At 34.5% G+C, this 21,888-nt stretch overlaps 1 protein-coding gene across 4 annotated transcripts in view; it reads right to left on the reverse strand.

The window, feature by feature from the left end:
• PIK3CA (phosphatidylinositol-4,5-bisphosphate 3-kinase catalytic subunit alpha) overlaps positions 1 to 21,888 on the reverse strand; it is a 77,872-nt gene that overhangs the window by 6,574 nt on the left and 49,410 nt on the right. For 3 of the 4 annotated variants that reach the window (XM_014452340.2, XM_023750658.1, XM_023750660.1), the window contains 15 exons: positions 21,687 to 21,772; positions 18,447 to 18,552; positions 17,781 to 17,933; positions 17,553 to 17,690; positions 13,794 to 13,918; positions 12,615 to 12,696; positions 12,159 to 12,323; positions 11,839 to 11,942; positions 9,380 to 9,551; positions 6,809 to 6,915; positions 5,122 to 5,243; positions 4,228 to 4,306; positions 1,356 to 1,526; positions 667 to 784; positions 408 to 559 (listed from right to left, as the gene is read on the reverse strand). In XM_014452340.2, coding sequence (XP_014307826.1) covers positions 408 to 559; positions 667 to 784; positions 1,356 to 1,526; positions 4,228 to 4,306; positions 5,122 to 5,243; positions 6,809 to 6,915; positions 9,380 to 9,551; positions 11,839 to 11,942; positions 12,159 to 12,323; positions 12,615 to 12,696; positions 13,794 to 13,918; positions 17,553 to 17,690; positions 17,781 to 17,933; positions 18,447 to 18,552; positions 21,687 to 21,772 — 1,880 coding nt within the window. The remainder of the gene's footprint in view (positions 1 to 407; positions 560 to 666; positions 785 to 1,355; positions 1,527 to 4,227; positions 4,307 to 5,121; positions 5,244 to 6,808; positions 6,916 to 9,379; positions 9,552 to 11,838; positions 11,943 to 12,158; positions 12,324 to 12,614; positions 12,697 to 13,793; positions 13,919 to 17,552; positions 17,691 to 17,780; positions 17,934 to 18,446; positions 18,553 to 21,686; positions 21,773 to 21,888) is intronic. The other variant, XM_023750659.1, reaches the window with a different exon arrangement.

Consider the following 21,888-nt stretch of genomic DNA (forward strand, 5'->3'; position numbering starts at 1 on the left):
TAGGGCCAGGACTGAGTTATAGATAAAACAAAATTTTATAAAAGGTTTTAAAAGTACTTTAAGGTTTAAGATAAACTACTTATAGTTGACTGAATTCCTCAAATTGCATGACTAAAAAATGTCTTAAGCACTATACATTATTTGTCAATATGAGAAGGTGGAGTCCAAGTATTTTAACAGCAGTAAGTAAAAGCTTAATGTATTAAGAAGTTTAAAGATCACTTTCCTTTTAGACTTTGACTAAATAGTTTTCTTTTTCTTCACTGCATTATACAATAAATTAAAATATTCAGTTTATACTCCAATGTTAATATAACATCTTTTATTTATATTGATTGAAAAGTATCAATTGGTTTGATATAGCAGCAAGAATTCTTCATTTTGTGCTTTTGATTTCTTGAGCTTACCTCTCAAATTCTCTTGTCTTGGTGCATTCCTGGGCTCCTTTACTAATCACTATTAAGAAATCTTGTGTCAAAACAAATGGCACACGTTCTCGTTTATAACCAAATTTTTTCTTCTTGTGATCCAAAAAGTGTCCAAAATCTATATGGAACAGCTTTCAAACAGAAAAAATTATGTTATAGTTTGATAAATGCAGAAATATAATATCCTGAATTAACAAGTTTAAGAACACCAAAACGGTTGAAAAGAGAAAGCTATTACTTGTCCATCATCTTTAACCATGATGTTGCTATTGTGACGATCTCCAATTCCCAAAATGAAGGTAGCGACACAATATCCAGCACATGAACGTGTAAACAGATCAATGGCTGCATCATATCTACAAAGAAGAAATAAACTCTTTATGAGTTCTGTGGAAATACAGAGTGATCCAGTCCAAACTGGGAAAAAATGGTCAAAGTCTGTATTAAAGCAATGAAAACAATCACTGACATTAGGGGGAAGAAGTAATTATGTCCAAAGAAGTGAGAAGTTTTGAGATTCTAAAATTTTCAAAGGTTTCTAAGGAATTTCCAGATACTCTCAGACCAAAGCACAATTCTTATTATAGTGAAAAAATACTTATTATGTCATTAAAATATTTTTTCTAATTGCTATAACAATAACCTAGAAGTAAAAATTTTAATTTGCAATGTTAATTTTTCTAAAAAAGAATAAGCAATAAGAAAAAACACCTTTTAGATAGCTATGTGGAATGTATAGGATTTCACTAAGTAATAAGCAATTCTGATCATTTAAACACAATCTCATATATGTCAAAGGTTGAACATATTTTTTTTCAAAGTAAGTAAGCTGCTTTCTCTGGTCTAACTCAGAAGTATATTCAACCGTTAAAAGACGTGTCTGACAACAACGTGGATTACACAGGAAGCTAAGAATGACACACTCACATTTCCCCTTTGTTCTTGTCCTTGAGCCACTGGTGCAGCGTGTGGCTGTTGAACTGCAGGGCCCCTTTCAGGCCCCCTTTGCACTGGATCTGCATGATGGTGTGAGAGTTTCTCACCACCTCAATGAGCCCCACACAGTCCCCAATGGACAGGCAGCCATAAGGCAACATTCTGGAAAAGGATCGAAACATTTGCAGTTAAAGGACAGAATTTTAAAATAGCAAAGATTTTAACAGGCTAGTCCATGAAAATTTGTATTTGCAAATTTGTCATGTTACTCCCTTAACCTTATTTTATTTTTTTATTATAGTACTAGAGGCCTGGTGCACGAATTCGTGCACCGGTGGGGTCCCTCAGACTGGCCTGTGCCCTCTTGCAATCTGGGACCCCTCGGGAGATGTCAGACTGCCGGTTTCAGCCCAAAACCATCTCCCGAGGGATGTAGTAGTGCATGAAGCGGCAGGCGGCCAGGTAGGAGGCCGGGTTGGACACCACGCCGCTTGCTCCTACTCATCCCGGCCCCATTGTGCCTGCCGCCGCCCGGTAGCGCTGCTGCGGAGGTGGGAGAGGCTCGCACCACCACAGCTGTGCTTGCCAGCTGTGAGCCCGGCTTCCGGCTGAGCAGTGCTCTGGCTGTGGAAGCGCACTGACCACCAGGGGGCAGCTCCTGCGTTGAGCATCTGCCCACCTGGTGGTCAGTACACGTCATAGCTACCGGTTGACCGGTCGCTCAGTCATTCCGTCACTTAGGCTTTTATATATATAGATGACATTCCTAGAAAAATCCTCAAAACGATCTCCCATCATTTATTATAACCTTGAATTGAGAAAACATTTACTTGTATATCAGAAAAGCATTAAGAAAATTATTATGGCAATTAAAATTTTATAAACATTTGTAGCTTAAAAATATGAATTTAAAGATGTTTCATTGACATTTAAATAATACTTTAAGGCAACAGTTTCAAATTTTTGGTCTCAGGACTTGTTAATATTCTTAAAAATTACTGTGGATTCCCAAGAGTTTTTATTTATATGGGCTATATCTATTGATGTTAGAAATTAAAATGGAAAAAATAAAATATTAATGAATTCATAAAATAATTATAAAATAACAACAAGCTATTATAAGGTAATATAAATAACATCTATTATGATATAAAAGACTGTATTAAAAAACTTAATGAGAAGAGTAGCACTGTTTTCCATTATTTCAAATTTCTTGAATGTCTAGCTTAACAGTATGAGCTGAATTTTCATATATGCTTCTGTATTCAATCTAATACAGTATTTTAATGGAAGGAAGCTTAGAGTTTGAGTCCGCCTACCTCTTTACTTAGTCAGCTCTTCTTAAAGCTAATCATGAATAATCAGATCCAAGGGCTTAAGAAATACCCTGAAGCACATGACACTAAATTGTTTGTGAATCTCTCCCTCTTTGGGGTTCTGTGAATCACTTACTCTGGTCCTCCTACTCTTTTGAACATTTTTCTTATGGAATCTTTTCTTCTATCTGCTCTGGTAAATACAGGAATTTCTTAAGGCTGTACTCCTGCTCATTCTCTTATTTATATTTTATTGCTACTGAACGTGCTCATAGTTTAAAGAGTCACATAGTCCCTATAAGGCTAGTTAGGAAGAAAAACAAAACACCACCAAACAGAATCACCATAATCCTGAATCTAAGTTTTGCCAAGAATAAATAAAAATGTTATCATTTTATTTAAACTTAAACTTTAAACAAAAATTTTAACCTGAATTTAATTAAATTTAAAGAACAATATTTAGAAAATATTATGACTTAAAAACTTTCTAAAGATCCAATTTACTTTCCAATGACCAAGCTCAACTTGAGATGCTTTTTTTGCACAGTCACTAATTTATAATTAAATATCTTTAATTACCAGAGATATATAGTTAAATCTTTCCTCTACTGGCTAGTTCTGCATTCTCTTTTGTACTCTACTCCCCTGGGAGTGGTGGTAGCAGCAGCATGTGGATCTCTCACAACAGGAAATTATACCAAAAAAGGAAACCTGATTCATATAACAGGAATTGTTTTGGGAAGGCAGCAGGGATTAGGCAAAGAATAAAAGAAATTAAGAATTAAAGTTGATAACTAAAATTTGTAATTTGGCAGGTTACTTGAGATGTCCATTTTTCTTCTTTGCCATAAAAGGGTTCTATTATTTGTCACCGATACACTTTTATATACAAGCTATTCTTAGTCTAGAAGCATACAAATAAACCCTAATCTAGCTAGTGTTGATTCCTATCTCTTATGCCCATTTACAGACAAAATACTTCTGGAGAGTGTGGCCTTTGCCTGAAAGATCCTAGATTTGCAAAGTAAGAGAAGGAAAAACCATTAGAAGCAAAGGTCACTAGAAGATGACGCATGAGAGAAAACTTGGAGATAATACTGGTGATTGTGGAAGGCTGGCCAGAAATCAACAGAATGGTAAAAGCTTTAAGATTAGTTGCTTTCATAAATTTTTCTGCAAAATTGACTCAAGACTAGAGAATTTAGAAAGTTTTAAAATTAGAAAATTTAAAGTTATGAAAGAAACTTTCTTCTAAACTCAACTTCTGAAAGACAACAGGGGCCTTTTGTCTCCTATGTCCTGTTCCTAAACACACTTGCAGTTGCAATCTACCAGCTTATAAGAGAGAGCTCTTCTTACTTAGCTGAATCTCAGTAGGTACTGTAAGCCAAAGAGGAGGAGGACAAAGGAAAGGAACTAGTGTTAATTACTGCCCCATACTTTTCTTTACATATGTATGCCTCTACATGCTTTAAAATTAATATTTACGAATAGCTTACTTTTTTAGGGTAATTTTCAACAAACATGATGCCTTATTGGTTACCTACCGAAGATCAAGACCTTGATTTTGCCAGATATTTTCCATAATGCGAATAATTTGAAGTGTTAGCATATCTTGCCGCAAATCTGAAATTCAAATAATATGTACTACCACTTAATGCCATAAGTACACATTTGGGTATCATGTCATCACATTGTTTTCAAATGATAAATAAATAGAGCTATGTTTACTCTTCAAAATAATCTATAAGGAAGCAATATTTTGACTCTTTAACCCATTTCTAAAGTATCTACATAAACTCATCTATATAACAATGTAGGATAAACTATTTTCCAACCATTTTAAATTAAAACATTTATTTTTCTGAATTCTTAAATGTGAACATGTTTATACTTAAACATTCGATTAACTGAATTCAATGCTGAAATGTCATTTCCCCAATGGAAACCCATCAGTGACCCTCACACTGCTCCCCCACAGCCTGTTCTCCAAGTAAATTAGGGTCTCCTTTCACATGATTTCTTAGCAAACTACACTTTTCCTTTGTACCATGGTTGTAATTTTATTTTTATAATTATTTGTCTTACATCCCTCTCTTCTCTGCTAGAATGTGACCTTTAAGAGGGCAGGGATTCTGTTTTGTTTATTCTTACAACCCCACTGTCTAGCACATCAAATGTTTATGGAATAAATGGACACTCTCATAGCTAAACAAATGATAGTTAGAAACAGATTCAAGCTTTCTGATTCTAAACCAGTACTTCTTTTCAATAATTATACATACATATTCTCAAGGCCAAGACATCTGCTTAATATTACACATTTTACCACATGCATATTCCTTAAATAGCTTTCAATAGTCTTCATGGTTCATAAATATCCTGTATATAAAAGGATAGCTAAATTCATGCATCATAGGTTCATTAATACTCTTCCTTACCATCCCCATTTTTAAAGATGATCTCATTGTTCTGAAAGAGTAACTCTGACATGATGTCTGGGTTCTCCCAATTCAACCACAGTGGCCTTTTTGCAGAGGACATAATTCGACACTCTTCAAGCCTTTAAAATAGTTAAACACTTTAATAGGCACTTTAGCTTTATTATTCTTTTACCCTCAAATTAATTTTAAAATAGCATAGCTTTCTAAAGTGTTATAAAAATTTTAAAGTTTCTACTTGATTTTATTAATGAATTCATTTCTAAGGGATTATAAAGAGAAAAGCTCAGTTGGTTAGAGGGTTGTCCTGATACACCAAGGTTGAAGGTTCAATCCCTGGTCAGGGCATATATAAGCGACCAATGAATGAGTAGATTAATTGGAATAGCAAATTGATGTCCCCCCCACTTCCCTCCCTCTCTTCCTCGCTCTCTCAAATCAATAAATAATTTAAAAAAGTAAAAAATATTAAGCTTAAAAATTAATTACATAATAGCTTATGAATTTTCAACAAACATAGGGACACATTATTAGTTTTTTTTTTTCCTATTCACATTCTTTTTTTCAATCCTCACCCAAGGATATTTTTTCCATTGATTTTCAGAGAAAGTGGAAAGGAGGAGGGAGAGGAAGAAAAAAAGAAAAACATCAATGTGAGAGAAACATCAATTGGTTGCCTCTCACATGTGCCCCAACCTGGGCTGGGGACTGAACCTGCAACCCAGATATGTGCCCTTGACTGGAATTGAACTCGCGACCCTTTGGTGCGCAGGCCGATGCTCTAACCACTGAATAACGTCAGCCAGGGCCACATCCTTAGTTTTACAGATATTACATTCCATTTCTTATCCTATGATACAAGAAATTCTGGCTCTAGAGTGTTTTAAACTCCATTATTAAAGTAGTAAAACTCATTCTGAACTTAACACTTGGGTTGCGGGATACGAGTTAAGTCGGCTCGCGTGAATTGCGCGTACTCCGTGGGAGCCGTCTTAAACTCGGTTCATATGGATTTGCGGTGGAGTGCGGGAAACGTGTAGACTCGGGCCGATTGTAACTGCGTATTACCAAATATTTCATTTCAATCGAACCCATACTTCAAAAGATATAGGCATTTTAACGCGCCATCTTATATTTTGGCGGGAAATTCACCCGACACCGTAGTGTTAAGAAAATTTTGTAACTCTTACTTTGTAGGGTAGGAGAATGGGAGAAGGAAGCATGTACAAGGTGGGGAAAAAGTAGGTTTACAGTTGTTTGTATAGGAAATAATACAATAATTAATAAATAATACACGAATAAACTGTGCTTCATGTATTCACAACTGTAAACCTACATTTGCCTCACCCTGTATAATGGAATATTCTAATTATAATGGACTTTTAAAAATATATATATTTTTATTGATTTCAGAGAGGAAGGAAAAGGGAGAGAAACATCAATGATGAGAGAGAATTATTGATCGGCTGCCTCCTGCACCCCCAAACTGGGGATCAAGCCCACAACCTGGGCATGTGCCCTTAACCGGAATCGAACCTGGGATCCCCCCAGTCCACAGGCCGACATCTACCCACTGAACTAAACCAGCTAGGGCTAATTATAATGGACATTTTGACTTTTCTCAAGATTTTCTCCAAAGAGGGTACTATTTAAATATATAAATAAAACTTCCAATAAGGTACCTTACCTGAGATTCCCTAATTGATGAGCAGGATTTAGAGGAGATAGAAAGCCCTGTAGAGCATCCATGAAATCTGGTCGCCGCATCTGCTCAACTAAAAATTTCATCTGTACCTGATAAATTAGTGTAATCGTGATTAGAGATGAGCTCATAAAAGATAAAACTAACTGCTAATTTCTTTTATACACTGGAACCTCAGCCTTTGAATTGATAGCTTGGATTGGCAGCATTCTAGTTAGATGTGTTTCTGTAACACAGAGCAGACAAACTTAGGCAGAGGTGAGAGTGACAGCACTGTGCACCTCCCTGTGAGCAGAACTCTGCCTGATGACAGAGGCAATTCTTTGGCTCTAGAACAGGGCGTGGTCAACTACAGCAGGTCAGTGGCCAGATTTTGTAAATCATATTGAATTGAATATAGCCATGCCCATTCATTTAGACGTTGGCTGTTTTCTCACTCAAACAGCAGAATTAAGTAATTACAACAGAGTCCACATGGCCTGAAAATCTATTTATTATCTGGCCTTGTAAGAAAAAGTTTGCTGACCCACTGTTGTAGAGGGAAAGCTATGGAGACATCATGTTCACTCTCTTTCTGTTGGGTAGAAAAGGTCAAGGGAGGCTAAAAGGAACTGCTGGGAAAAGGACTTGTAAAAACATTTGTTACACTGAGTCTCACACTATACTCATGCTCTAGCATAGAGTTAGAAAGGAACATGCTTTTTTAATCAGTTCAAAGCAGAGCCCAGACTGCTGAGCTATCATGCAATAATTGCCATTTTATTTTAGAAAACCTCTATCTATTGAAAATGTAAAATATGAGTGGGGAACAAAAAAAAGAGTTTAGGACTTCATAATAAATTTATATTCATGCTGGATTTTAGTAACAAATCCCCGCCCCCCCTTCCTCACTATGTATAAGTGAATAGCTAGAAAATGTAGTCATCACTGACTAGGGCTCTTGATCATGTAAAGGCATCGCTTTCTCTGTCGCTATCAGCCCTAATGTTAGCACACTGTTTCCTGCACTTTATCATTGTTATGATAAAATACAAACCACACAAAGTAACTGCCTTTAGTCCTGTGACTGGGGCAGTACTTTACATCCCTGTGACCATTCAATAATTTCCAATTTGTATTTTTTAACCCGTTCACTTTTTTCAATCATCCCCTACCATCTGACAACCATCAAAAAGTTCTCTGTATCTATTAGTCTGTTTCCGTTCTGCTTGCTCAGTTGTTGTTGTTTTTTTTAGATTCCACAAATCCTATGACTGCGTTTTTAGTTCCCTATCACAACTCCATTTAAGCCAATAGTAATCTGAGTAGTGAATTTCATGTTCCTAATTAACCCACTGTATCATGGCCAATCTGTTATATAAAATTCTAGTTTAGAAAAAATGCCTATATTTACTAATTTAACTAATATCTAGTTTCTTTTTTCTTATCTCAGTTACAATATAAATCTAATAAGCGTTATTCTTTCAAAGCAGTCTAGTCCCCTCTTGCTCACAATTCTAGCATCAGAAACAGTATAATTATTTTCTAAGAATCTATATTTAAACTTATATACCACAACTTTAATAAAATCAATTCTGTGGCATTTAGATTAAAACAGTAACTTTTTTTTTTACAGAAAGTAATATTTTTTCAAGCAATATTAATGAAGATATTAGAAAAATTAATTCAGTACTGCTAATTTACATTCTGTGTACTTTGAGGACTCACTAATAAGCTGGGATTTTTTTTTCATTTCATTAGAGATGAAGTATGATTTCACTTTTAACTATAAAATATGGTGGAATAAAGGATAAAGAATAGGAAAAGTTCATGAAATATCTTCATATTTCATATTCCTCAGAAACTCTAAGCTTGACTGCACTTGACTAAAGCGTGACATATTCACTGAGTAACTAAGTCCATTTTAAACTCTGAAATGTAAACACTAATTTTCTTCCACTCATTTTCAAGGTCATTACTAAAAGAGTAAGTGACACAGAATAGGGAAAATTATTTTTATTTATTTTTTAATAATTCTTTATTGTTGAAAGTATTGGAAAAATTATTTTTAAAAGGATTATATAAAAAAGAAAGGAAGAGAGAGAGAGAGAACTAACATTTACCGGGCACTTCCCATGTTCTAGGGACTGTGACAGGAGCTTTGCATATCTCATATAATTTAATTATCACAACAACATTATGAAGAAAGAATTATTCCCATTTTACAGATAAGGAAGATGAATCTCAAAGACTAAATAATGTGTCCAACATTACACAGCCAAGAGACTAAATAATGTGTCCAACATTACACAGCCAAGAGCCAGTGGAAATGGATACAAATCCTAATATGCTTGATTCTAAGACCCATGATCTGCATATGCAGAGGTGGGCAAAAGTAGGTTTACACTTGTTCATATGGAAATAATACAAATAAACAATACAATAATAAATAAATATTAATTATTTGTGTACTCACAATTATAGACCTACTTTTGCACACTCCTGTACACTGGGCTCTCAAAAAACCCTGCCACACTGCAATAAAGAGTTTTAAAAACAAACTAAAGAGTCATATACCTTTTGAGTCTCATCCTTCTTCTCTTGTTTGAGAATGTCAGTTAAGTTGATGAGCTTTTCCATAGCCTCGACTTGCCTGTTCAGGTGCTTCAAATACATCCCACATGCACGGCAGTAGGATTCCAAAAGCAGGCCAAACCTCTGACTAACTGTTTTATTGTGCATCTCAGATCTAGAGGAACAGTGCAAGATTAAAACAAAAAGGACAATACACACACACACACACACACACACACACACACATATATTCTCAAATGAGTATATACATATTTAAAATTTTTTTTTCTAAATTCAATAAATGTTATATCATACTAACAATAAAATAATTTAAAACTTATCATTCAGAAGCAAAGCAATCGAGAGTTTGATAGTTCTTCAAATGTTAATGTACTAGCTTTTAGGTTTATTTCAACTAATTTTTATTAACTAATCTCTCAGTACAAGATATATAAACATGAACAAAGGGAAAGTAGGAACAAAAATATAATGAATAGGGAGGGAGTTAAGAGTTCAGTGAATACTGTTCGACTCTGCTGGCATACATGTTCCTTTTCTACACTGTCTCAGAATTTAAGTTATTTTTTTTGGGGGGGGGGGAATGAAATGAAATTTTATTAAGCAACATTGCTAAATACATAATAATTTTCCAAATATGATAAAAACTATAAATCTAGAAATCCCAGAAGCTCAACTAACCCAGCCAAAAGGAACTTAAAGAGAAAATCCCAAAATAAATTTATGTTATTTTAAACCCAGCTTCTAGGTTTCATTTTAAATTTTAACATTTAAAAAACCATGTTAACTACAAATCTGTTTCTAAATTTAGAAAAAAGTGTTTGGTTTATGACCCCTAACTTTGAGTATTAGGTATATCTGATTCTACATAATTTTTTCTATTCTTAATTAGCTTCTTTTCTAATGAGAAATTTGAGATTTTTGTTATTATTCTTCTGAATTCCAATTCCAAGGTAAGATTTTTTTCTTTATTTTGGGATATTTTAATCCACACACACAGTGAAACCAAATATACCATTAATCAACATTAACCTAGCAAATTTAACTTCACTTAAAGTAGAATCAAAGTCTTTAAAATATTTCAGCTCTCATTCCTGTAGAAAATTCAGTTTTGAATTTCACTGTTTATTTAATTCTAAAGAGAAAAGGTTGAGGGGAAACTCATCATTGGTACCACATATTTTCAATATGGAAAATTTTTCCAGACAAACAAAAGCTATCCTATCTGATAAAAGACAAAAAGGGTAATTAACCATACCTCCACTATGCTTACCATTGGCTAATCAGGGCAAATTAACTGCTAACAAAGATGGCAGCCGGCAGCCACGCAGCTGAAGCAAGCAGGAGGCTTGCTTGCTCCAGTGATGGAGGAAGTCAAGGTTCCCCGCCTGCTGCGGCCCGGCTCTGAGCCCGAAAGCAACAATGTTTCAATTATAGAAGCTAAACAAACCCCAGATACTGCTTTCAGCTGGCCGTGGCCACGGAGCTGGAGCCGGCTCTTAGTTCCAGTGATGGCAACTAAGTTTCAATTATAGAAGCTAAACAAACCCCAGATACCTGCTTTCAGCAGGCGGTGGCCTCAGAGCTACAGCAAGCAAGGACGGCAACAAAGTTTCGATTATAGAAGGTAAATAAATCCCAGAATTAAAAAGAAAAAGAAAAAAAGGAGAGGCTGGGAGCTTCAGTTGCCGGCCAGCCTGAAAACGGCCCTCAGCCCCTCACCCAGACTGGCCAGGCACCCCAGTGGGGACCCCCACCCTGAAGGGGGTGTGACCAGCTGCAAACAGCCATCAGCCCCTCAACCAGGCTGGCCAGGCACCCAAGCGGGACCCCCACCCTGACCTGAGACACCCTTCAAGGCAAACCAGCCGGCCCCCAACCGTGCACTAGGCCTCTATCCTATATAGTAAAAGGGTAATATGCAAACTGACCCTAACAGTAGAAAGACTGGGAATGACAGGTCACTATGACACACACTGACCACCAGGGGGCAGACGCTCAATGCAGGAGCTGCCCTCTGGTGGTCAGTGCACTCCCACATGGGGGAGCTCTGCTCAGCCACAAGCCAGGCTGATGGCTGCCAGTACAGCGGTGGTGGTGGGAGCCTCTCCTGCCTCCTCAGCAGCGCTAAGGATGTCTGACTGCAGCTTAGGTCGGCTCCCCACTGGCAAGTGGACATCCCCCGGGGGCTGCCGGGCTGCCAGAGGGATGTCTGATTGCCATCTTAGGCCCAATCCCCTGGGGAGAAGGCCTAAGCCAGCAGGTGGTCATCCCCCAAGGGGTCCCAGACTGTGAGAGGGCACAGGCCGGGCTGAGGGACCCCTTGCCCCCCAGTGCACAAATTTTTGTGCACCGGGCCTCTAGTAGTATATAAGTATGCATATTTATACATAAAGAAAGTAATATGTCTGTAGATAATTTAATGGGAAAATAATTTGACTTACTTTAAATGCCAAAAGAAAAAGTGCCCAATCCTTTGATTAGTCAACGCTTTTTTGAGTAAAAATCTCACAAGCAGGTTATCCAAATACTGTTCATATTTTAGGACCTATGTGTTTAAAAACAAACATAAAACAACTTTACATCAACCAGAGTCAAATTTTGCATGGTTGGAATTAAAGGTAATTTTTTAGAAAGAAAGTAGATACTACTGGTGACAAAACTAATTTTTAAAAAAAGCATAAAATCAGTTAATACAGTAGAGGTTTTGGAAGTTGCATGGACTTAGAATAAAACATAATTTTTCTTTTTTACATTATTTTACCTGTACTAGCTGAATTAGATACTGAGAAAGTTTGTCATCTGTTAAATATTTTTCTAAGCATCGAACAGCAAAACTTCGAACCATAGGGTCTGGGTAGTTGCAGTCCAGAAGCTCCATAGCTTGTTCGGGTTTGATTGGAGGCCAGTCTTTTACCAAGCAGTACATCTGTGCATGAGAAAGACCACAAATCATATTTTTAAAGCAAAGACAGTTGTGAATGAACCCTTCATTTTAAAATTAGTTTAGATAAAAGTCCCCTTATAAATTCAGTGCTTAAAATGTTCAGTCCTAATTAATTAATTTTATCAGTGGAAGCAGTCTGAATGGTATTTTTCTCTACTATATTACCATTATTAATTAACTTAAAACAGTCTATTTCACCTCATAGTTATGCAGACTTTGTGAGAGAAAACAATCCAAGCAACAGTTATTCAGGAATCTCAAACATGCATTTACCTGAGCTACTTCATCTCTAGAATTCCATTTAACAGACAGAAGCAATTTGGGTAGAATTTCAGGGATAGTTACACAATAGTGTCTGTGTGGAAAAGATAAAACAAAATAAAAAACATTCTTGCATGTTATTCATAAGGCCTAGATGTCTAAATTTCCAACTATACAATCTTTAAGAAGTTCCAAACACTTAACATTTTATCATTACTAGCCTTCCTTAAAATCAAAAGAAATCAGTGTTTTAACATTTTGTTGCATATATATATGTACATAGATACTTAGATACAGTTATAATGGCAAGGGAGGCAAAAGAAAAATCCAAATGGAAGGCAGGTACTTAGGAAAAATTGTGAATTTATTTTATAACACTCTTTATGTAGCTCCTTTTATTCACCTACTTAAGCAACTTGGACCATGAGAAGAGTCACCACTTCTACTGTGGTCACGGGAAACAATTTATGTTTTAAGGAACTTCTGCAGAAATGCACTGCAATTGCTTTATTTAAATAAAACAGTGTCACCAAGTAGTACGATAACTTCTTCATAAGTAAAAATAAGGCATTACACTATTACTTTGAGGAAGTGTAAGAAAAAAAGGAAAATGAAGGGAACTCCTAAAAATGGAAATATCCAGTGGTCGGCAAACTGCGGCTCGCGAGCCACATGCGGCTCTTTGGCCCCTTGAGTGTGGCTCTTCCACAAAATACCGACTTCTGCGCACGGGCCACGAAGTTTCAATCGCACTGTACATGCGCGCCCGCACGTGGCATTTTGTGGAAGAGCCACACTCAAGGGACCAAAGAGCTGCATGTAGCTCGTGAGCCGCAGTTTGCCGACCACTGTTAGACCAACTAAATTGATCTAAAACAACAGGATATTTTTTGGGGATCTTGAATTTTATTAAAAAGCAAAAATAAAAACCAAATCCTAAAAAAGGTGTTATCAACTTAGAATTTTTAAAAAAGCATTCAATGTCCAAAGTTAATACCAATGCAGCATGATTCTCTCTAGAAATATTGCTCTATATCTACAACTTTAAAAAGGATGTTTGTGTAAAAAGTCGTGTATTATGCTTTATTTACTTTAATAGGTATGGTAGAAAAAAAGGCAAGATCAGCCAAAGCCAATTCTTTATTTTCTTCTGTAACAAAAGAAACGGAGACTCTTCATCTTAACACTTACCTGTGGCTCCAAAGAAAATCTTTCTCCTGCTCAGTGATTTCAGAGAGAGGATCTCGGGTACAAATTGCTCGGAGCTGTTCTTTATCATTTTCCCTTAATTCGTTGTCTCTAGCTAGTCTGTTACTCTGTAAAATAAAGTAATATCTTATATGATTTTCTCTGCTATATTTTTCATGAGTGATCCACATAAAAAAAGAAAGAAAACTGTCAGTACACTTTATATTGCTTATTAACTGCTGTGAAACAGTTTACTATTCCCATGATAAGACTTTATTTTCAGGAATAGGGAAGAATCAGCTCAAGACAGTATTTGTGGAACAAATCCAGTAACTTTTTTTTCTTCTTCCAGTAACTTATTTGGTTAACATTACCACCAACCACAGAACAGTAACTGCTAAAGTTAGTCAGGGGTAAGAAACTGGATACTAGGCGTTAGTTGTGAATAAGTTATAATGTTTCTGGAATAAGAGAATATGAAATAGTAATATAATAAAATTAAAATGTAAATTCTTTCATAATGGTTGCTTGGATACATCCTAATAGTCACTTTTAGGCTTTCAAATTTAAACAGTAAAAATAAATAAGGGAAAAAAGTAGAAGCAATATCCCCATTAAAACCATGCACATTGCATGTTTGGAAACCAAAAACACCACAACTTTTGGTACAATTACAAATAATATATTTTTTCTTTAAATGTAGATATATTAACTATGTAATAAATAATTATGAATTCACATTAATGTATTATAAAAAAACAATTATATATCCTTTAGAAAGGGTTACACATATTCCTAATGGCTAAAAATGAAAGTAAACATCCATGCTACTAGGTTTTTATACATTTAAACATTGTTAATTTATCTAACAGCATCAACAAATATTACTAGCACATATTTACTCAACAAATATTTATTAAAGCATGGACTGTGTGCCTTGTCTTGTTCGTACTGTTTGGGGTCATAAAATTATAAAAGAACCTGTATTATTAACAGGGCCATTGCTACAGTGGAAAATTAAATGAACAAATAAGAAAAATATTGGAAAGTTGATTTAAATACTCTGGGTGATGTAACAGAGAATGACTGAGTAACTACTTTAGACTGGGTGCTCAGAAATTGCCTCTGAGGAGGCATGAAAAGGTAATGTTTAATTGTAATCCAAGTGACAAGAAAGAACCATCCACACTAAGATCAGGAAAAGACTATTGCAGATGGAGGAACAGGAAAGTGCCTCAGGGGAAGAATGAGCTTGGTGTGAAGGAGGCACAGGAAGAAGGCCAGTGAACCTGCAGCCCAGTAGGTGAGGGAGAGCAGTGAGAAATTTGCAGGTCAGGGTAAAAGGTTTGGATTTTATTTTCAGTGGAAGTTAGTTAACCAATGAATATCATGATTTGATTTATGTTTAATAAAGATCATTCTGGGTCCTCTGCAGGGGGAGGGAGACCAGTCAGGAGGCTACTGGAATAATAGTTTGGGTAAGAGATAAAAAATGCTTCACCCTCAATTCACCAGGAAAAGTAGTCATTACCACTTACCATCTGGGTCCATGGACTTTTAATTCTTTTGCATTATTTACTTATTTTTATTTGTTTATATTTTTAATATAGAATAACTTAGAGAAGAATAAGTGATGGTGAAAAACAATTATATGACAACAATTATATTTTTTAAATATAATAAAACCAAGGTTATTATCCAAAATAAGCAACATCCTTTGAATGCAACTAACTGCTTGCTTATCAACTGTCATGCATGAGCCTGGACATATTCATCTTATAAATACTAAGTCCAGATTTTAAATACATATCTAATAAGTTCTAGCTTATCATTACTTCTGGTTCTTCTCGTACTCACATGTCAAAATGCAGCATTTTTTTAAAACCTTGATGCCTCATAATTTTGTTAGAGAGAATGGCCATCTTCTTTGCTTCATATTTGTAAAACATTTCTATTTTTACACTTACAGATACCAATCAGAATAATGGATCCAAGGAATTATTAAATTTCTACATCACCTTTTTCTTTCCAGTTACAGGTATAACTAATTGGATAAGGATATGGACATGTCATGAGAATGCTTATCAGTATTTCAACCCTAACTTAAAATTTAAGGAATTCCTCCTCATTTATAATAGAACTAGAGGCCCGATGCAGGAATTTGTGCACAGATGGGGTCTGGCCCACCCGCCCCAATCGGGGCGATCATTAGATAAGTTATTTAGACTCCTTATGCCTGTTTCTTTACTGGTGATATAAGGGTTATTATAGTACCTACTTCACAGAGATTGCTTTTAAGATGAAATGAGATAATATGTGAAAAGTGATTGGTATGGCATTGGGTACACAGTAAGCACTCGATAAATATTAACAATGATCATCAAGGAATTCTTTTTCTAATTTATTGATTTAATGAGAGGAAGGAAGAGAGGAAGACAGATGGGGTGGGAGGGGGGTGAGAGAGAGCAAGAGAAAGAAAGAAACAGCGATTTGTTGTTCCACTTATTTAAGCATTCATTGGTTGCTTCCTGCAGGTGCCCTGACTGGGAATCGAATCTGCAAATTTGGCTTGTCAGGACGATGCTTTAACTAACTGAGCTACCTGGTCAGGGCAGTTATCATAAAGGAATTAAACTTATAGAATAGTGGCTACATATTTCAAGAAAGAGAATCTCTTTTTAATGTCAAAAAAGTTAATTTTAATTGTACTTTTAGTATCTGACAAAATTCAGTAATGATTTTAAATTTATTTGTACTTAAAATAGCCTTTCTATGTCTTCGAAAGTGCATAGGCAGGAAGGGTAAAGGTTATTCTTCTTCTTCTTCAGTTTACAAAAGGGATTGGTAAACTCCCTATTGGAAGTTCCTAAATGTGGGATTGCTGGCTGCCCTGGGTGCTGCTGTTATTGCACCAGGAATATGTAAAATATGATAGGCATATTTCAGGACCTCTTGGTCCATTCGATTGGTTGGTCTATCTATGACCTATAACTAGGTCAAAACAAAAGTGATAAATTTGAAAATTAGAAAAAAACGTTAACAAAGAACAAAAACATCTTCTCTTAGCACTGACACCTTTGTCTTTGAGAAATAAGGAAGAGTTAGAGTTAATGGTTCCTACACCATTATTTTGTAGTTCCAAATTTATGGCCAAGATCAGACAACTAGATCAATATTTAAATCCTATTTTATATATATGTTTTTCTAGGGGATTGAGCTATGGTGGTGAAGCAATGTCCTCTGCTTCCATGCTCACCTAACAATATATTTATACTTTGGCTCAACTTCAAGGTTACTATTTAAAAAAGTCTTCTCTGAACCCAATATTAGCCTTTGTCTCCCATCCCTCTGTTAGTCATTCTTGGCACACTATTGCTTTTTCCTTCTTGGCACTTACCATAATCTATAATCTTATATTTTTGCTTTTACCTGCTTAATATCTATTTGCACCATTAGACTACATACTCAGTGGAGGTCTCTTTAGGTTACAATGTTATTGCCTGGTACATGTCATACATTAATGGCATTCAATAAGTATTTGTTAAATGAAGGCAGGCTAGAGCTCTGAAAAGTAAGGAGAGGTAGGGCTGCAGTAAAAATATTAGCATATAGAGAATTTTATTATATTGCAATACTGTCCAAGCACCTATAGTAGCTATGCCAGTGTAACTAAAACATATGAAACCCCTTCTGTATAAAGAGTATGTACCCAAATCCACTGATTATGGCTGATACTTAAGAAAACTTAGTGATTTGTCTTACCGGTCCTGCATGGGAATAACTAAATCCTGCTTCTCGGGACACAGACCAGTTGGCATGCTCTTCAATCACTGACATATCTGGAAACTTTACCACACTACTGCTGAACCAGTCAAACTCCATCTCTAAGCATGGGGTTTCCTAAGAAATAGAATAAAAGTTATTACATGTATATTGTGTTTGTCATAAAAAAAGAAAAAAAATTCTAATTTATAATAAGAAAAAGCTTACTTTATTTGGATTTGACCCAGTAACACCAATAGGATTCAGCAAATCTTCTAATCCATGAGGTACTGGCCAAAGATTCAAAGCCATTTTTCCAGATACTAGAGTATCTGTGTAATCAAACAAGTTTATATTTCCCCACGCCAATGGACAGTGTTCCTTAAAACACACAAACAAACAAACCGAAAAATATTCACTACTCTTTGGGTTAAATTATTAAACCTGTTTCAAAACACTTTTCTTCCCCAGAAAGGAGAATTCAACAACTATCTCCATAACAATGTCTACAACAAACTATATTAATTTTTACAAAGTATAAATATCTCGCTTTCCTTTTTCCCATTTGAAATAACATGTATTTTCTCTAATTATTATTCTTATTCTTAGGAAATATAAACCAAAGCAAGCAAGACAGATATTTGCATGTAGTCACTTAACAGATATTTGTGTGTAGTCACTTGGCATATTCGAAAATTGTATCGGTATGACCAGGACAAACTCACTATTTATAAATAAATTCTAAAAACTTTCACAAGATATTTTTCTATGATACATTTATTAATTTAAAATTTTTAAATTATTTATTTTAGATAAAGAAAAATAATATCCATTTCTTGATAAAAATTCAATATGCAGTATAATTTGGAGTTTCTAAAGGTGAATATAATTTACCTCTTTAGCACCTTTTCGACCTTTAACAGAACAAATGGAAAGGCAAAGCCGAGCAGCACGAGGAAGATCAGGAATGTATATGTCATAATTCAGCCATTCATTCCACCTATGTAAAATTAAAAAAAAACACACAATTTATTCCCCCCAAAAAGCGTTTATCCAGAGCATATGAATGACTCCTACAAATCATAAAGAAAAAAATAAAGTGGAAAACAGGCCAGAGATCAAATGGAACAGACATTTATCCAAATGGCCAATAAACATGAAAAAGTAGTCCATATCATTTGTCATCCAAAAAATGCAAAATAAAATGTCATGGAACTATCACTATACAAGAGATTAGCTAAAACTATAAGGATTAATGATACCAAGGAGTGGTTACAAAATGTGTAGTTTCAGGAAATCTCATATTCTGCTAGTGGAGGTGTAATTTATACAACCAATTTGGAAAGCATAATGTACTAAAACTGACCTGTGACATCTCCACCTCAAGGTATAAAATCAAAGAAATGCGTGCATTTGTGCCTAGAATGTTAACAGAATTATTTACAATATTCCCAAACTGCAAACAATCTTAATGTCTAATAGACTAGATAAACTGCAGTATATTCATATAATGGAGTACACAGTAATGGAAATGAACACCAGCTATTTACATCATGGATGAAATCTTAAAAACATAATATTAAGTGAAAAAAGACACAAAAGAATATCTACTCCTTGAGTCCATTTACATAAAATTCAAAAAGCCCAAACTAAACAAAAATTTTAGAAGGATAGTAGCTACCTTTAGAGAGGAGAGAAGACTAATGGTCTGGGAGAGGAGATGAGGAGGGAGGGACTTTTAGAATACTGTTAAATGTTTTATTTCTTGACCAGTGTAGTGCTTATATAAACATTCATTTTGTGATAACTCACTAAACTCTGCAATGTATACTTTTGTCCATTTATGCAATATACTTTCACACACACCCCCAAATTAGCTTATAAAGAGGCAAATAGAAAAGGGAAACTAAGTAAAATGAAATTTCCTATTATGATTACAATGATATTTAATTACTTTTATAGATGATGCAGTTTTATTCATTTAAATAAGTCAGTATTAATAAAATGAAGGATATGTTAACAGAAAGTATTTGAATTTTAGAACTATTTCGCAAATAAAACTTGACATTCATAATAAGAATAAAAAGTTACTATAAAAAGTGATAATTTTTTCTCAAATTTTAATAATAAATTCCCTTCAATTTATTGGATGTTACATGTGAAATAATGTCTATATTTTATTTGGTAGACATATCTGTAAAGAGCCAAGCAAAATACATAGTTGTTATTTCTTTAAAAAAGATTATAGTAATGGTTAAGAGTATGAACTCAGAAGTCACACTACCTAGAGTAGAATCTTGTTTTTACTATTTTATTACATGTGCAACCCTCACTTTGTCTGTTTTCTTGTCATGGAAATGTGACTAATAATAGTGTCTACTCTCATAAAGTTGTTGTGAAGATTAAATGAGATAACAAAAGTAAATAAATTAGAAGAGTAATTGGTCCAAGGTAAAAGCTCAAGTGCTAGATAATGATTTTGAAAACTTTTTAAATGGCTTCTTCAAAATTCTATTCTGTTTTTGGTCACAAATAAAACAAGACTTAATTAACAACAAAATGGTATAAAATTTTTAATTAGCCAAACTAAGATATAAAACTTTATTAGTGAAATAAGTTCTGTGTATTCTTTGCTTGACTATGGATGAAGATTAAAAAAATATGATCCACTTATATAGAGTAGGTATGTTTAAAATGGGGAAACTTAACAAGAAGGAATTCTAAAGGACAAAGAAACAATGTTTATGGAGAGAAGAAATATTGTGGAATTTGATAAGTTCACAGTAAATGTACCCGGGGTTTTTTATTTATTACTTCTCAATCTCTAGACTTGCTCAGATTTAATGGGAAATAGTCTATATACTTTCTAAGAAAGCTATATCCTATGAATGTTGTTGTTTATAATACTATGCAAATAAAGCATGTTTCTTCTCAAGTCCACACACAGAGAACAATTAAGTTCTTTATTATTAGGCAATAGTTTTATATATATATAGTCCAAATTGATTCTGATTTTGGGAGAGAACGTAACATTTATGAAGAAATCATATGGTAATTTATCTAGTATATGGGAAGTACAGTATTTGGAACAATCAATCTCAGAAGAAATTTTTAATATCTACTTTTCATTCTAGTAACTTCATTTTTTTTATCTCTAATTTTTTTTGTAAATACAAAAAAGTTTACAAATTTACTAAAATATTCATACTACTACCATAGGGATTTTATCTTTTAGACTAGAGAATTCTTAAAGAAAAGATAACCAAATATAAGTATTTTCCAAATAACTTCTTTAGTTCACTAAAATTTTGACATTATAATCTTAGATTGTTAAATACATTTACCTTTTACTTTTATAAAGCTAGTTTATTTTTTGGTTTTGAAACAACTAGAATAAATGTACCCAATATTATTTTGGGGTTTTTGCTTGTGGCTTGTGGAACTCCTCAGATTGTTGGTTTTACAGTTTTTATCAAATTTGGAAAATTCTTGGCCATTCTTTACTCAAATATTGTTTTGCTGTTCCTTTCACAACCAAATCACTCAACCTCTGACAGTTATGCAGTATGACTGGGAAATAAATTTTGTTGTTCTAATAAAAATTGTAAAAGATCTTGGGGTTGTTTGTTGTCACAGCATAAGTTCTAACGTGAATGACGTACTTTCTGACCTAATGGTTCCGGTAGGGTGAGGAACTATTTCCCTTTCTCCAGGCAGAAAAAATTACCATCTCTTTGAACTTGATCCAAACTCTAGAATGGTGGTCACCTCTAGCAACTTAATTACAAGATCAAAATTTTTTCTTGATTCTCCTAGAATCAAGTGTAAATGATAATGGAGATAAGAAAAGAATAAAATGCTAGGTTTATGAATCATCAGTACCAAACTGTAACCATATTTTGTTCTCTCCTTGATACAATGCAAAGAGAGAATCAGAAAAACCCTACAGATAAAATTTTACAGAAAATCAATAAAGTGATCCTGTGATTTGAAAGTCCTTATGTTCTATATGTAAATGTGTGGCAATTTCCTTGACTTGTATAAAGCCAATGATGGAAATTGTATTACTTTTATTTATTACATTGCTAAACACTAATATGACTTATGAAGATAGAAATCCATATACTTCCTTACCTAGGATTGGAACAAGGTACTCTTTGAGTGTTCACATTATCACATAAGGGTTCTCCTCCATGGTAGATACCTGTTCGAACATAGATCTAAAATAAAAATAAAAATGTATGTGTATACAAATATATACAAACATACATATATAATACAAACACACATGTACACATAAGGGGACAAAAGTAGGTTTACATTTGTTTTTATGGAA

The sequence above is a fragment of the Myotis lucifugus genome, unplaced genomic scaffold, assembly GCF_000147115.1.
Source record: "Myotis lucifugus unplaced genomic scaffold, Myoluc2.0 scaffold_14, whole genome shotgun sequence".
NCBI classification, from domain to species: Eukaryota; Metazoa; Chordata; class Mammalia; order Chiroptera; family Vespertilionidae; genus Myotis; species Myotis lucifugus.